General features: G+C 39.6%; 1 protein-coding gene across 15 annotated transcripts in view; it reads right to left on the bottom strand.

Annotated features, from left to right (window-relative positions):
* CTNNA2 (catenin alpha 2) overlaps positions 1–16,609 on the bottom strand; it is a 1,201,677-nt gene that overhangs the window by 721,311 nt on the left and 463,757 nt on the right. For all 15 annotated transcript variants that reach the window (XR_009210118.1, XM_058429034.1, XM_058429035.1 and 12 more), the window contains one exon: positions 14,235–14,438. Coding sequence is in view for 14 of the 15 variants with exons in the window: in XM_058429034.1 (XP_058285017.1) it covers positions 14,235–14,438 (204 nt within the window). In the remaining variant the exon portion in view is untranslated. The remainder of the gene's footprint in view (positions 1–14,234; positions 14,439–16,609) is intronic.

The raw sequence follows: 16,609 nt of genomic DNA, 5'->3' as shown, positions 1-16,609 counted from the left end.
CAGAGAAAGCCAAATCCTAAGCTAGCAACGAGGAAGCTCAGAACAACACCATTGATACTGCAAAACCCCAAAGATGTAGAAATTTGAGACATCAGCTTCTTCTGGAATAAAGAAAAGAGAAAGGTGAGGTTTTAAAAAAGATGATTTCTTGAAACTCTATTTAAAAAGCAGTTACACCTCCAGGTTCATCCCCATTGCCAAAAATGACAGAATTTCCTTTTTTTTAAAGACTGAATAGTATTCCATTGTATGTATATACCACATTTTCTTTATCCATTCATCCATTGATGAACACTTGGGTTGCTTCCACATCTTGACTGTTGTGAATAATGCTGTAATAAACATGGCAGTGCAGAGATCCCTTCAACATACTGATTTCAATTACTTTGAATATATACCCCCAAGTGGGATTGCTGGATCATATGTTAATTCTACTTTTAGTTTTTTGTAGAACTTTCATTCTGTTTTCCAAAATAGCTGCACTAATTTACTTTCCTGCCAACACAAAATGACAAATACTATACAATCTCACTTTTATGTGGAATCTACAAAAGCGGATCCCATAGAAACAAGAGAGTAGAGAAATAGTTCCAAAGGCTGAGCAGCGAGGGGGATGAAACATGGGGAGATGATGGTCAAAGGGTACCTTTCAGTTAAACAGGAGGAATTCATTTTAGTGATCTGTTTCACAGCATGAAATAGTTACACAGTACAATAGTTAATAATAACGTATTTTATATTTCAAAGTTGCCAAAAGAGATTTTACACCTGTTCACCACACAAACAAATGGTAAGTTGGTGGGGTGACGGATATGTTAATTAGCTTGATTTAATCTTTCTAGAATGTATACACATATCCAAACATCACATAGTACCCCATAAATATATACAATTATTACTTGTCAATTTAATTAATTAACTATTAAAAGCAGATCACCAGATCTTCTCTCCTACTCAAAATTGTAGGCAACTAGGTGTTTATTTTCTGAAAAAAACAAAAGTCAGATCTCTGGACAGATATGGCTAGCTGAGGGCAGAGCCACCGCACTGAGCCCCTAGGGAATTATGAAAAAGTAGATACACTAGTGCTGGCTGCTATGGTTATTGCCTCTACCATTGTCTCTTACAAGATCGACAGTCTCCACCTAGATACTGAAGCCAAGAGATTCTGCATTCTTGAAAAATATACGATTTTCTGCATTAGCTGCATTAGCACCTACTCCTGACAAAACAGGCTCTTCTTTGCCCCTCTGTAAGGAATTCCGATGGCCATCCCACAAGGCTGCTGCTGTCTGCCTTCTATTTGAAGTACTGGCAGAGTTCTGCTAGGTACTGTAGATACTTACAGATTGGATATTTGTCCAGAGTCTACCATCTAACTAACTCTGACAGATTCAAAATATATACATTAGGGAAAAGACGGGCACTACACAATGTAGGGCTTTAAAGGGAGAGAACAGAATACCAAAAATCCAATGTTGTGTCTAAATTAATTAATACATAACACAAAGTAATGAAAAGAATCACAGAGTGGCAATAAAGAGACCAGAAGACCTGAGTTCCAATTTTAGTTGTATCTAAACATGTGACCTTGGGCATGTCCTTAACCATTTGTTTCGTTGAAGATAGCATGCTACTCATTTTCATCTAAATAATCTGATATCACAAAACAGAGGTTTTAGGAAAATGAATGGTGATCCTTTGAGAATCTTGAAAGAACTAAAAAAAAAAAAAGTAAAAAAAGGACATGGTTTTAAAGGTTTTACAAGTGGTTGAAAATAAACTAATAGATGAGGAAAAGGGGCAACAGAAGAGATAAGAAGCCTAAAATTAGGCCAACGGTGGGGAAAAAAAAGGCAATGTCTGTAATAAGAAGAGAAGGTCAGAGAATCAGCATCTCTTTAACTTTCTCGTGAATGCAGCATTTACTACATCCATAAGATACATGGAAAAAGAGGTATCTGTCTATTTTGCAGGAATAATAGTGTGAAATTAATCACAGGACTGATCCTTCCTCACACCCAAGTGTGCAGACAAAATAACAAAAAAGGCCAATGTCTTTTTTCATTATTGAGGTGAAACTTACATAATATGCAAATGATGTCTTCTTGAGTCACTTTAGGGAGAAAAAGAAGAAAATATTGGCCTCCAAAGGTCTTCACTAGTTCCATGGCAAGGAGTAGCGGAGGACAATTTAGAGAGTGAAGAGAAATAACAATAAATAACACTGTGAAAATGTGATTAAGAAAATGGAAAAAGGAAATGTATGATACCTGTCTCTGAATCCAGTGTTGATTACGTCAGATGATTCTCAATGCTGGCATAGTCCAAGGCTGGTGCAGGACTGGAGGCAGGAGAATCCTCTGGGATATTTGCTAAAATAAACCTTCCCAGCTCTTTCCCTGGAGATTTCATCATTTTAGGACCAAGGCAGGAACCTGGAATATGCGTTTTTAAAAATCTCCTCATGTCCTGATACACAGATATAAGAATTTCAGGAGCAGTCAGGCAAAATGTTCCTTCCTCTTAGAAGCTGTGCCCTAGAATAGTCACCAAAAGAACCTAGAACAAAAGCTCAATTCAAGGTGTAAACGGCATAGCTCTGGGTTGATGCTATAAGTCTCTCAGCTGCATTCAAACCAGCAGAGTTAATAGATAACTGAAGTCAGCAATTAAGCTGTTAAGAAAGAGAATTTCTGAATAATCCATGAGGCTTGATATTCTCTTTCTGGCATTTGAGAGTACAGTCCTTCCAAGGATAAAAAATGGTCTTTTATAAATGGAAAAGTAGATGAGTAGGATGAGGTGTGTTTGAGAGTGGTGAGGTGAAAGTTACAAGTTTTGAAAAACAACTACCCTTTAATTAGTATCTCGCAGGGCAAAGTGCTGGTGAAGATTTGCTCATCTATTTCTCAGGAATTCAAAGAAAAGATTAGCTATCCGGCTTCACGAGTCTCCTCTCATATTGTGAATGTCTAGGCTGAATAATATATAGCCCAAAAAGGCTTCCCGAAAGATATTTCACTTGATGATTTCTTACAAAAGTATTCATCCCCACTCACAAAAAGAAAACCCGTTTTTAACCCGTGCTATATTAAATCAACTCTTGATTTGATACACTTACTTATTACATCAGGTGTTCCCTAACTTGCCTGCTCATAAGAATCAGCTGGGGTACTTGCTCAATTTAGAGATCAAAACCCCCTCAGCAGGAGACTGTGATTCTGTAGGTGGGGGTGGAACTCTGCAAACAGAGTACCTAACTTTAAAAAGCTTAACTGTGACCCTTGTCTTCTGTTGATGTATCTCTTCAGGTACATACGCAAATTATTTTGTGTCTTTTAGGAAGTGATGAGTTAAGAAATTTCCAAAGTCCCCAGTCCAGCCTATAGAATGCTGTGAACTAAAAAATGGTCCAGCTCCTTCAAGCCCTCAGACACAACCTTAAGAGCTCATGCCCAAACAGGTCACTCTGTAGCGACAGAAGTAAGAGTGAGCAGCTTGGTGGAGCTCTTTGAACTGAAAAGCAAGCAAGTGACATGCTTTTCATCACTTTTATCTCTACTAATAGTTACTGGGATCATTCCATCCATTTCTTGAAAGAATTGATGTGACCTCTGCCAGGGCCTTAAATAAAGCTTTAACTATAGTGAAAAGTCTGGGCACTGCATAGTGAGGCACGAAGAAGCCAAGTATAGCTAAACTTAGCTAATGCACTGAGTGTTTTATCAGGTAGTAGAGCAGAAAAAAATCAATCATTGGGTTCCAGGCTATGTGACTCAAAGTTCTCAAAACATATGGGTTACGTTGTTTCTTTATTATTAGATGAGAAGAGGGAGATGAAAAGGAATTCATTTATTTGTTCAAAAAATATTTATTTGCAGCCTCCTATGTGCCAGGCTACATACACCAGATACTGGGGATTGTAAACAATACAACATCCCTCTTCATGGAAAGTAAATTCCAACAGAGGAGCAGATGATAACACAAACAATAAGATGACGTGATTTTGGAGTGTGGCAAGTGTTATAGCAGAAATGAATGCACTAATGTAACCAAGAGCAACATATTTGAGCTGAAACTTGGTGGGAGGAGGAGGAGCCATCCATGCAAAGTTTATGAAAGAACAATTTGTTTTGGTTTTTGTTTTGCTGAGATGGAGTTTCACTCTCATTGCCTAGGTTGGAGTGCAGTGACACAATCTCAGCTCACTGAAACCTCTGCCTCCTGGGTTCAAGCAATTCTCCTGCCTCAGCCTCCCAAGTAGCTGGGATTACAGGCATGTGCCACCACACTCAGCTATTTTTTGTATTTTTGTAGAGACGGGGTTTCACCATGTTAGTCAGGCTGGTCTCGAACTCCTAACCTCAGGTAATCCACCCACCTCGGCCTCCGAAAGGAAACAACATTTTAATCAGAGAGATGGTAACTGTAAAGTACTTGGTTTAATTGAAGCACAGAGAGGCATTAGAGACGTCACCAACCAGTGAAACACTCAGTTCTTAGAGTGTAACAATTTTCCAACTGAATCAAGAAAAATACCTCTCAGAGTTCAAGGCCGCATTGAACCTGAGCAAGGAGGCGCCCCAGCAAGGGAGCTTATCTTTGGAACAAGCCATTTGGGAACAAGAGATCCAGAGTTCAGATCTTCTTACACACTTTGTTAATTCAAAGGGAAGGTTTTCCCAGGTTCATCATTTTGATGGTGGAGTGCAGCCTGCTGCTCTCCCTGACAATTTTGTGAGGTCTTCATTGAAATACCAGAAGGCTCTTCCAAGAAGATCAATTGTGCTGTCCAGGCATGTGCTGCCCAGAGTGGCCAAATCTGATGACTTGGCTGTCAGCTCTGTCAACAATCTCAGCTACTAAGTCAGGGAAAGCCCTTTCCTCTCTCATAATATTACTTGCTCTTCCTCATCCTATTGACTGAACCAACTTTCAAGGGCTCAGTGAGGAGTTTGTTTGATAAGGAGAGAAACTAGCTAGAGTTCTAAGTGTGGAACTTAATTTTGCTGTTGAGGCAGATTTTTATTTCCATCTCCTCTTTCACTTGGCAGATTTTCTTTTTCCATTCTGTCACCAGGAAGAGTTCATTTAGAGAAGTCTGCTGTGGATAAACTGAGTGATATCCAACCACAGGGTTGCTAAGAGATTACCAGATCCCAGTCAAGAGTTTACCAACAGCACCGCTCTGAACAGCAAAGGCCAGACACTCTCAGCTACCATGTTTCCTTTTTCCTTATTTGTCCAGGCTTGTGGCATAGAAGGCTACCAAGAGGAGGCTTGGCCAAGAACCCCCTGCCCCACTCATTCAAGTAAGCCCGTATCCCTCTATCATCACAACTCCCAGCCCTGCTTTCCAAGTCTGCCCAGTCAGTGCTGACAGCCTCCTGCTCCTTCATCACATGTCCAATATTCTCTTCAATTTCTTTGAAATATTTTATAATCTGTACCTAATAATTGCAAACTTGAAATCCTGTAGGGCTAATCCATAACCGGTTGTTTTTGCCAACTCTCATTCACAATGGCTTGTTCTGTTTTGCTTTTAGGGATTCTGGAAGGTCAACTTATAATCTTTGTAACTTTATCTCTGGAAATTTTTTGAGCCCCAGGTTTAAAGTATGTTCCTCTGGAAGGCATTAGTATTTGCTTCTACCAAGTACCTGGCAACCCACCACCCAAAATGCCTTTAAAATAAATTCTGGATAAACTTTAGGTCATGCTGGAATCTAGTTTCTGGCCCTAATACTGAGTGATTACGGGCTTGTGGTTAGAAATTTTTAGAGGAGGTGTTTTTGTTTTATAGCTCTTTAAAGGCCAAGACAGCACACATTCCCATTTTCACTCTCCGTATGGAAGTTTTACTTTCTTAGATCAAACCCCAATGGTTTCATTAAGTGGGAATCCAGACTTTCTGCTGAGGCCCCTAATCTAGCTGGCCATCTAGCTGGGTCATCAGTCTTTGTTCTTTGAATCAATGTTCTTTGTCCTGTTCTTTGCACCTAATGCCTCATTTAAAACCCAAGTCTAGGCCATGAAAAGTCTGCAGGCCCATCTCCAGTTAATTACTTTCTTGTCATTTCTTTTCTTCTAGTAATGCCCTTACAGTCCTATGAGTTCATTCATGAATTCAAAAGAGTTTTTAAGGATTTCACCAGGCATACAGTTGGAAGGAAGAAAAAGAGGGAGGGAAGGAAGGAGAGACAATGTTGGGTTAGAGGGCAGTGAGTGGGGGAAAGAGATAGAAGTATTGATTGTTCAATACTCTTTTTTCACTGCAATGAAGGCAACAGTGAGCTCCTGGAGTTGTCATACTTTTCAGAGGACCTAAGTCCCCCACTTGAATAATCATTCCCTACCTTGGGCACATTAAGACCCAAGAAGACCTGCCATGTTCCCACAGGGCCTGGATGTTACCTACATCTGTGTTCCATAGCTATAATGGGTACTGTATCCAGAACACCCTCATGCCAATCAACCATGCCAGTCTAGATCTCCTCCTGGAACCTTTCAGAGCCAGTGCACACATGCTCTGGGCAACACCTGAACCTGACACAAGCTCTCACACTCTCCCTGCCATGATTCTACCAGAGAAGATGTCCTGCCAGCATGACTGGAGATTCTCCCACCACCTGTGCCTGGGTCAGCACCAGCCAACATATCCCTGCACAACATCCTTTGGCTCTCTAAGATCGCATTACAGTAAACACAGTTGAGCACCTTTAGAAAGGGAGTATGATCATAATAATGTAAGAAAAAGGAAGTAAGAAAAAAAACCCTCTAACAGTTTCCGGGTACCTCTGGGAGTTAGAGTGAAATCTACCTAGAAATGCAGCCAAACAGAATTGTAAGTGCCATGTTGCAAGAGCAGAAAGACTTCCATGCCAACTATGTATATTTCTCTTGAAGAGTAGATTCAAAGGATAGTTTTTCACCTCAAAGAAAGGATTGGCAACATAAGTGTACTCTGGCAATATCTGAGCAAGAAATACCAATTAAAAACAAATTTAAAGGCCAGGCGTGGTGGCTCACACCTGTAATCCCAGCACTTTGGGAGGCCGAGGCAGGCAGATCACGAGATCAAGAGATCAAGACCATCCTGGCCAACATGGTGAAACCCATCTCTACTAAAAATAAAAAATTAGCTGGACGTGGTGGCCGGCACCTGTAGTCCCAGCTACTCGGCAGGGAGGCAAGAGAATCGCTTGAACCTGGGAGGCTGAGGTTGCAGTGAGCCGAGATCGCACCACTCCACTCCAGCCTGGTGACAAAGCAAGACTCCGTCTCAAAAAAAAAAAATTAAGGCTGAGAATTGCTTGAACCTAAGAGGCGGAGGTTTCAGTGAGCTGAGATCATGCCACTGCTCTCTAGCTTGGGCAACAGAGCCAGACTCCGTCTCAAAAAACAAAACAAAACAAAACAAACAAAAAAAGCTGGGCGCGGTGGCTCAAGCCTGTAACCCTAGCACTTTGAGAGGCCGAGTCGGGCGGATCACGAGGTCAGGAGATCGAGACCATCCTCGCTAATATGGGTGAAACACCGTCTCTACTAAAAATTCAAAAAATTAGCCGGGCGTGGTGGTGGGCACCTGTAGTCCCAGCTACTTGGGAGGCTGAGGCAGGGGAATCCTGTAGTCCCAGCTACTCGGGAGGCTGAGGCAGGGGAATCGCTTGAACCCAGGAGGCGGAGCTTGCAGCTAGCCGAGATCACGCCACTGTGCCACTGTACTCCAGCCTGGGTGATACAGCGAGACTCCTTCAAAAAAAAAGGAGAGGAGAGGGGAGGGGGGTGGAGGGGGAAGAATTAAAAAACTCTGTTCAAGGAAGCAAAAGTTTTGCATGGGAAGTGTAAATGCACAGAGGAATCTGAAGTTCAAAATTAATAGAGATGAGGGCATTGAACATACGGTGAAGAAAGAGAACAGGAAAGAGAAGAAAAGATACAAGTACGAAAAACGCAAGGAAAACCTCACCACAGGCACCAAGGTAGAATATTAGGACTCTTTCCCTTGAATGAAGCTACCAATCTCATCAGGCAGCTCTTAATTTTGCATTAGAATGCAGGGCCATTAGGAGAAGGTATGGGCAACATTAGATCTCCTATTGCCCACAAACATTTTCAAACATTACTTTCTATATTGTCTTGTCATGCCTTTTAATAGACAAAGTTATTATAAAGCTGACTTCAGGGAGTTGCATTCCCTCATCTACATAATAATAGGAAGGAGAGAAAAGAGAAGATCCAGATAATACTTAAAACAAATTTCATGTTTAATCAACAATGAGCCTTATTCTTAAGTAATAAGAGCTACTCAGTCTTTTTCATGCTTCCCATATGGGAGAAATGTGGCAGTATAGCAATTCCTATGGCAAAGTTATCTTTCTGATGACAGTCCCTTCAGAAGGATTCGATCTTTCTCTGGGATTTTAGATCAAACCCAAATACTGAACTTGCCAACTAGCTGTTCTGGGCCTCTCTCGACAGTAATATACAGCCAACTTAAATAAATTCTGATAGATAAAAATCAGATTTATATAGAAAACGAATATAAATAAACATAAGATTATTTCAAATAAAATCCCAGAGGCATTTAAATTTTGTTTATATGCAAAAATCTGATTGCACAAGACTTGTCAGGGATCCCCTGAACCACAGAAACTGTAAAGCTGTGTCCTCACTTCGTTCTCATTTTGTTCCTAGTCACGCTTTGGGTCTAAAATCAGAACTCTGTACTGCCAGCAGGAAAAGTTTTCCCTACTTATCTTTTCCAAGGCTCTTCCCTAAAAATACACTCAAAATGAATTGCTTCTAAATGAATTATCACATATTCATATAATAAAATGCTATGCAGCCAGTAAACATAAGGTTAGATAATGTTTATTGATATGGTAACATATTCACAATATATTGAGTAAAGAGAATAGACTGCAAAACAGCATTTACAATATGAGTCCATTTTATAAAAAATAAGCAAGGTGTAGTGTGTGTGTGTGTGTGTGTGTGTGTGTGTGTGTGTGTGTGTTTGTGTGTGTGTAAATATACCAGTCCTATATGCTCAGAAACATTGGAAAGACATATACCAAATTATTAGCAGTTATTCTGGGGGATAAGATGTTTTATTTTCTTCTTTGTTTTTTTGTTCTTTATAGTGAACATATATTTCTTTTCCACTGTACAAAAATGTGAAAGCCACATTCTCAGAGATCTCGTGGCCCTGGATATCATCTCATGTATTACTCATCTAGTGTTGTGGAACAGCATGCTGGAGGCTTGCTGTGTATAGGCCATAAAACCGGGCTGGAAATAACCTTTTTAGACCCTATTTTAGTCCTCAAATCCTCCCAAGTGGGCTCCTTCAGGAACCCACTTTATGTTAAATTTTACTCTCTAACAAAGGCTATGACAATGCTTCAAACACTTGTAGTATGTATATATGTTCCCATATCAATATGTCTTCATGTGCTTTTAATACCTTCTATATATTAATGGTTTATAAATTGTTAACCCCAGGGATCCACTTAGATGCTTCAAGAGGCTTGAAAAAAAGTTGGATCCAAAATTTTAAAAAAATATACAATTTTTTAAAAAATACAATTAAATTATTTTTAAAAATACAATTAAAAATATCTCACCATACTTTACAGCAGAGAACAGCAGCATTACTTTATGCCACCAGGATCTCTGCCATCATTTGAAAATAGTTTAACTGCATGATTGTTTAAGAAAACTGTAGCTCTAAATTAGTCTTAAAAAAATTCGAGCTACACAGAGAGTTTATGCATATAAAATTGAAACAGGTTGTACAGCAGCACAAGACACAACAAGGACCAGGCACATCTGCTCATTGCATATTCTCATCAAGGCCTAACGATGAATTGTGCATAAAGAAGTAACAGTTTAATGCATCTCCTTATTGTTCTGCATTTACAGTTTTAGTACCTAGAATAAGTAGTAATTTTTCTCCTTATACTTCTGCATTACAGTTTAATACTTAGAATAAGTATTAAATTTTTCTAGTCTTCTATAAGAATGTGAACCATACTTGGACATTTTTGGTGATACAACGTTGAAACAAAATTTTTCTACTTAACTCCCCTTTCAAATGCAATCTATCTAGCAGAGTGTCCAGGCATTGCCAAGTAAGCTACTTTCAACATCCGAGTAAATCAGAATTTCCTGTGCAACCAAAACCAAATGAAGATATCATATAAGTTGCAATTGATACAACTGTAACTGTCATTCAGAATGCAAATCATTCAAAATGTAAATGTTGATTTTATGTTCATAAAACAGACACATTCTTCTTACTAGTTAATTTATAAGCAAATTTTATTTATAGTGAGTATTTGAATACTTTATTCCACTTCTACTGCTATCCCCTGGCCCGAGACCATCTTCTCATGAATATTACGGGACTCAGGGCCTCCTCACCCGTCCTCCTGCGTTTACCCCTTTTGCCTTTGTGGCCTGTTCTCAGCACCTGAATCATGGCATTTTTCACTCACTACTCTGCAATGGCCTCTCATTCCATTAGAATGAAAGTCAAATTCTGTATAATGGTTCACCAGACCCTGCACAGACTGATGCCTCAGCACCATACAGACACCATCTCCTGCTACTCCTCTATTCACAATAGGTGCTATTACTCCCATGGTGCTTCAAACGAGTGGGTGCACCAGGCACCCGTTCACAGCAAGGCCCTTGACCTTATCATCCATTCCTCCTCAAAGCCTCTTTGCTTCCTCACCTCTGAAAAGTCTTTGATCTAATGTCATCCTTTCAACGCACCTTCCTAGGCCATTCTTAACTTCAGTACTACCCAGCGTCCTCTAACTCCCATGTTTTAGACTTCCTCTTTGCATATATCACTATCTGAAGTGACTCTTGCTTGTATCATTTAGTATTTATTGTCTGTCTCCTCCCACAACAGTGTAAGCTGCATGAGAGCAAACAGAGAATTTTACCTGTTTTGGTACTTTCTGTATCCCCAGAAGCCTAGAGCAATGCCTGGCACAAATGGCCAGCAGACAATACACATTTGTTGAATGAATAAAATACTCTAAATTTGCATTCCTCACAATATTCTTATTAATAAAACCCATAAAATGTTATGTTTATACTGCCACCAAAGAAAGCTGCATAAAATTATAAGTTCCCAAGGAAGGTTTATGTGTTCATTATAATTTGGAACTATTTAAAGTACTCAGCATAATACTTCAACCACCACACTGATGGCACTCATCCCAATTAACATCTATAGGCTGTGCATCCTTTTAAGTCTCTCTCTACCCATTAGTCTTCACATATGTACAATAATAATAGTCTACTTAAAGGGGGATTATTTTTTAAGAATCTTTTCACTTTGGATTATATCTTCAACTTGATAAAGCAACTTAAGGCTAGCCAAGGCTTTCCTAAAAGAATTCCAACCGTCCTTTCTACCACCGCCATGATCTGTGATAATTTTCACCATGTGCCTCTGTTCACCCAGTCTTTTTTCAAATACCACTGTTTCTTTTAACTGCACAATTTTTGTTGACATCTTCAAGTTGCACACCCACGTTCATTAAGTAGAATACACATTTGTGGAAATATCTAACACGTGACTGCTATCCTATTGAGCTCAATGGAAGCTACGTGGCTAAGTCATAGCCCATGCTCCATGAAGACCATTTTTCTATCAGGTGTGATACACAGCTTCTCTCCACAACCTCTGTCTCCCTCTGTGTCATACAATTTGGCATGTATACAATTTTAGAACAGCTTCAGCCACAAGCAAGCATTGAAAGTGGAATGTTCATCTGGGACTGATCAGGAGATGTTTAGAAAACAGAAATGTCAGTTATGCTGATTTTTAAATATTTTCAGTTTAACAACTTGTTGATCCTAATGGTATTGCCTAGCTCATTAGGATGAAAACTTGCAAGGTGATAATTTGATAACACCTTTATTCTCAGAGCTTACAAAATTGAAAGAGAAATATAACAGCCCAGGAATGATAGACTGATTTACTGGTTGCTGTTAACTACAATAGACTTTTCAGTCAAGGCATAGATGTGTATGTGTTTTTGTATTCATACATGTTATATCAAAATAAATACAAATTGACTGTGCAGCAGGAGAAATGAGTGCACTGGACAGGAATTATTAAGGTGATCCAGCTGCATCCAATTCTACCTTGAAATCACCAAACAAGTGTGAAGTCCAACTAAATGTTATACAGTTTACATAAATGTCAAGTAGGAGGTGTTTTATTTCAGGCTTTGATCATGATGGTTCAATGTGAATAGAACTTGTGCATTTTGAAATTCAAGCACTATACCCATTGATGTATTGTCTGTAACCATGTTAAAATAGAAACTAAGACTTCCATAAAGCACAAAACATTCCTGCATCACAAGGCTGCGAACAGAAAACAAAAAGAGCCTGGAGTCAATAAAATACAAAAATCCATCAGCTCTGCTGATCTGCATGAGCTTACACCGAAAGAAAAACTTCTAGTTGGCAGGATTCTAGACACCAAACTGAAAAGTACATGTCACGTCTTGACCAACTCTTATTTAATCACGTTTTGTGATTTCTATTTAGAACAATATACTTTTTTTCTGATTTATTTATATTGAGATCTTAACCATCACTGTTATCTCTGTAGTCTCTTCTTCCTTCTTTGGCAGTAACTATTCATTAATAGAACCACTAGCATGCCTTAATGTAAAACCAAATTCCACATCCAGGTAATTAGCCCTTTGCTATTTTGTTAACAACAACAACAAACAAACAAACAGGGTCTCGGATTTCATAAGCATTCTTCATTGACACATCTGCTATTCAAAAGATTCACTCAGTTGGGAGACTGTGGGATCAACATTTCTAGCTGCACCCTACATAATACCATAGATCAAAATTACAGAAAGTGTTGGTCATCCAGGGTCCTATAGAGACGTCCTCATAAGCAGCTGGGTGCCACATGATGCATCCACATTTTATTCTTTGTGTGCTGAAAACGGCCAAGTCTTCCAAAATCAAAGAATCTGAAGGTTCATGGAAAGGAAACAAATTTTGCTTTTTTTTTAGTTTGTTAGGTTTTCTCATTGACATCTTTTTGCTTTCTGAATGAGTTCTCTGGAGGGTCTGCAGGAGGAGCACTGCTACTGGCAACACTCATTCCTTGCTTGCATGTCTGTTAGCTGAATATTTTTACTCATAACGGGAGTGGTAAGATGCTGGAGGGAGACACACTGAATGGCTGCTTTGTTTCAGCATTGCCTCAGGGTGTTCTAATAATACCTAACATGGACTTCAATAGCTGTGAGCAGATTTTCAGTGTCTCTGTTACCCACCTGGTAGCTATACAGGGCATTCCTTCAAAATGTAATATCAAGACCTCACTTTATCTACATTTTTTCCCCAATTTGTGCTAAATTCTCTCAAACCCGAAAGTCCAGGAAAGGGGGAAGTACGGATCATCCACTGTTGCAAGCACTGGGCCTTGCCTCTGCTGAATGAAGGTAGCAAATCAATACAGCCATAATTTAGTGCCTTTCAAGGCAAAGAATATGAGTTTCATCACCTTCTTGCAGGTTACCGGTATACAGAAACTGTCACATTTTATAACTATAGGAGAGGATGGCTATTATGTGCCAAAATACAATTAGATACCACTCATACATACCTATTTGAAAACTTAGAGACTCACTCTTATAAGCAATTCCTGACTATGAATCAATAAAACACCTCCAAATTTTACTACAATTAGAACTTTTCCTTAAACAACCCTATCCACATATTTTTTAAACCTAGTAGATTTATTAATGCCTCTTAGGGGTGAAGATTCGCATCTACAGCTATCCTTAGGTTTAAAAGTGCTCTTTGTAACAGAGGACTTAGTACATCCTCAGCTGTTTCCATCAATCATCTACCTTTACCAATTGAAATCTTACCTACTTCAAAATGCAGCCACTAAAATGACCAAGAAGAAATCAGCCAAGTAAAAAGTGAAGGAGCTTATTCTCCATCCATCTGTTCCATATTAAAACAAACAAACAAACAAACAAACAAATGGATTCTGAAACAACATGACACGCGCTCTCCCAAAGCAGTTCTTTGGTTTCACCTGACTCTCTTTGGTGAACACCTGGTCTGTTCTCTTTTCCTGCTATCTATGCTTCCAAAAGAGTAACACGATTGCAGAACAGAATCCACCAAGACATGAGAATGGAGAGCCCAAGACTTACATTATTCATGTACTCGCTGAGCAGGTCCTGGAGCGCCTGCCGCACGGCGTTGCACTCCGCCACGATCCTCTCGCGCCGGTCGTCTCGCGTGCAGGAGGAGTCGGCCATCAGCGCTGCGCCGCTGATGATGCTCTCCAGCCTCTCCTCCAGGGACGGCCGGAACCTGGCCTCGCTGAACGTCATGGGGTCCAGGATAATCTTATTCTGAAAGTATCACACACACACACACACAAAAAATCAGCAGAGAAGAGAGATCTGCCTTGGCACCCTGTTTTGAAATCAGAAATATCTGAGGCAAGAACAAGAGTCCCCAAGGAGGAGAAACTGGTTACTCAAATTCTAAAGTTGCCTTGACAAAGTATTAACTTTTTCTCGATATTTTGTCCTAAATGTAATCTTCAGCTAAAAGAGCACATCTTGTTTGAAGAATATGTTCTTGGCAAAGGCTATCTCAACGGAAGAGCTTTCGAATAAGATTAGGACACTTTTTTGGCATTTTTAAAATACGTAGCCTTTAAGGAAAGAACATTTCAGTGTAATGCTTCGGGGAATTATATAAAGATTTTAGAGCTAAAACATGATAAATAATCAACATCTTAATTATGCATCAGCTGTGACTTGTGTACACGTTAATCCTCCTCATGAGAAGCAGATATTCCCATAGCAGGATGCCTTTGGAAACTTGGGCACATAACACCCAACAGGCATATTCAGTACGGGTTAATTTGTGCTAGTGTTCTAGAAAAGGATTCTTAATGTGTGTATGAGACTTGTCACAAATAACTGACAGTATCCTTATAAAGGTATTTACATGTTTGGAAGGAGACTATATAAGAGGAAAATAGTGATATTTCCTAAAAGGAAGGCGTCACATAGAACATGAGCTTAGCATTTCCCCAGCCAAGTTTAAGGAGCCTGGAAACATGTGGGCAGAGATGCCCAGAGGTAGATGGAAACATGCATCCAAAATTCAGGAGCTATAACAGTCTTTATAGGGATCTAGCAAATGTCAGGGGTATTTGGACACAAACTAGTGAATTACATGCTAGTAAAGTGAATAGAGCCAGAAGAGCAGGCCAGAGAAGACCCCTATACAGAAGGACCAGAATCAAAAAGGAAGACAGAAAGGGTGGTCAGAAAGATAGAAACAGAACTTGGAAAACTCCCAGCAAATGAGGAGGGTAGAGCGTGATGGTATGTGATCATTAACTGTGTGAAATCTAGAAGCAAAGGTGACACTGAACAAAGGCTGGTTTCCTTTGGGGAGCCTTTTCTGCCTGAGGAAAAGAAGTTCATTCCAGCAATGATAATCAAAGTAGAATGACCTGCTGCAGGGAATGGTGTGCTTCATTGGGGATGCACTCTCAGAGGTCCAAGAACCAGAGTGGCAATGATGGGGTTAAATGGTCTTCCAACTGTAGAATACTATGGTGCAACTGCCACTCTGTTACTGTTTCTTTTGATGTTCATTATTCCTTATATATTCACCAAATTTAAAGAGTTGTTAGAAAAGAACAATTTACCATATTTACAAATACAATACGAAACATAAATGAGAATAGGTAGTTATTCTATTGCTAATCTGCACCTGCTGAAGACCTACTATATGCCTACTACTGTACTTAATGCTAAAAAGAAAGGGAGATAAAAGATGCTTTTATGAACTTTTTATTCTGATGTAGTATACACAATAACTGCTTAAGTTATTACAAAGTGAAGTCCAGCTGTGTGCTCTGGGAAAGTTTGTTGTAACCCTCCAAAGCATCCTAGGGTATTTGTTCATGTTGTGCGCAGAATATCTGGGCTCCAATTCTCTGATTCCTGCTAAAATGCAAATCTCTAGAGCAGAGAGATAGAACCTTTGGGCACAAGAATGTTGAAATCTTAAGGAATGAGTGTAGGCAGGTTGGGACTTAGAAAGGAACAGGTATAGACCAAACACAGACCATGTCTGAAGTCCACTGGAATCTTGGATTTTTTAGAAAATCACTAATTGGTCAAAGCCCCTTTTCAATTTAGAAAGCAGTGCATGAAATCTTGCAAATAAGACAGCTATTCTGTGCCAGCTTTGGTAAGATGACCATTCTTACATTTGTACTCTCTTGTATCTTAGAAAAGGGATGAAAAACGGATGTTTACTTTACCCAAAATGTGCTATTTGGGTTTTGTCCTTTGTGCCTTGGTTTTAGGCACAGCTGTTCAGTGTCAAAAAATCATGTGGAGGCTGCAATACAGTGGGTGGCCCTATAGGGTTCATTATTACAGGTGAAAGTCCCATAGGAAAGCTGAGAGGGGAGCACAGATATTCCTGCTATATGTACTAGTGCTGTGTCTGCAATGTCTCTTTCCAGGGGCATCCATTGGAACCCTCTCTT

Source organism: Hylobates moloch, unplaced genomic scaffold (assembly GCF_009828535.3).
Source record: "Hylobates moloch isolate HMO894 unplaced genomic scaffold, HMol_V3 SCAFFOLD_15, whole genome shotgun sequence".
NCBI lineage: Eukaryota > Metazoa > Chordata > Mammalia > Primates > Hylobatidae > Hylobates > Hylobates moloch.
This window is presented reverse-complemented; position numbering and strand designations above follow the sequence as displayed.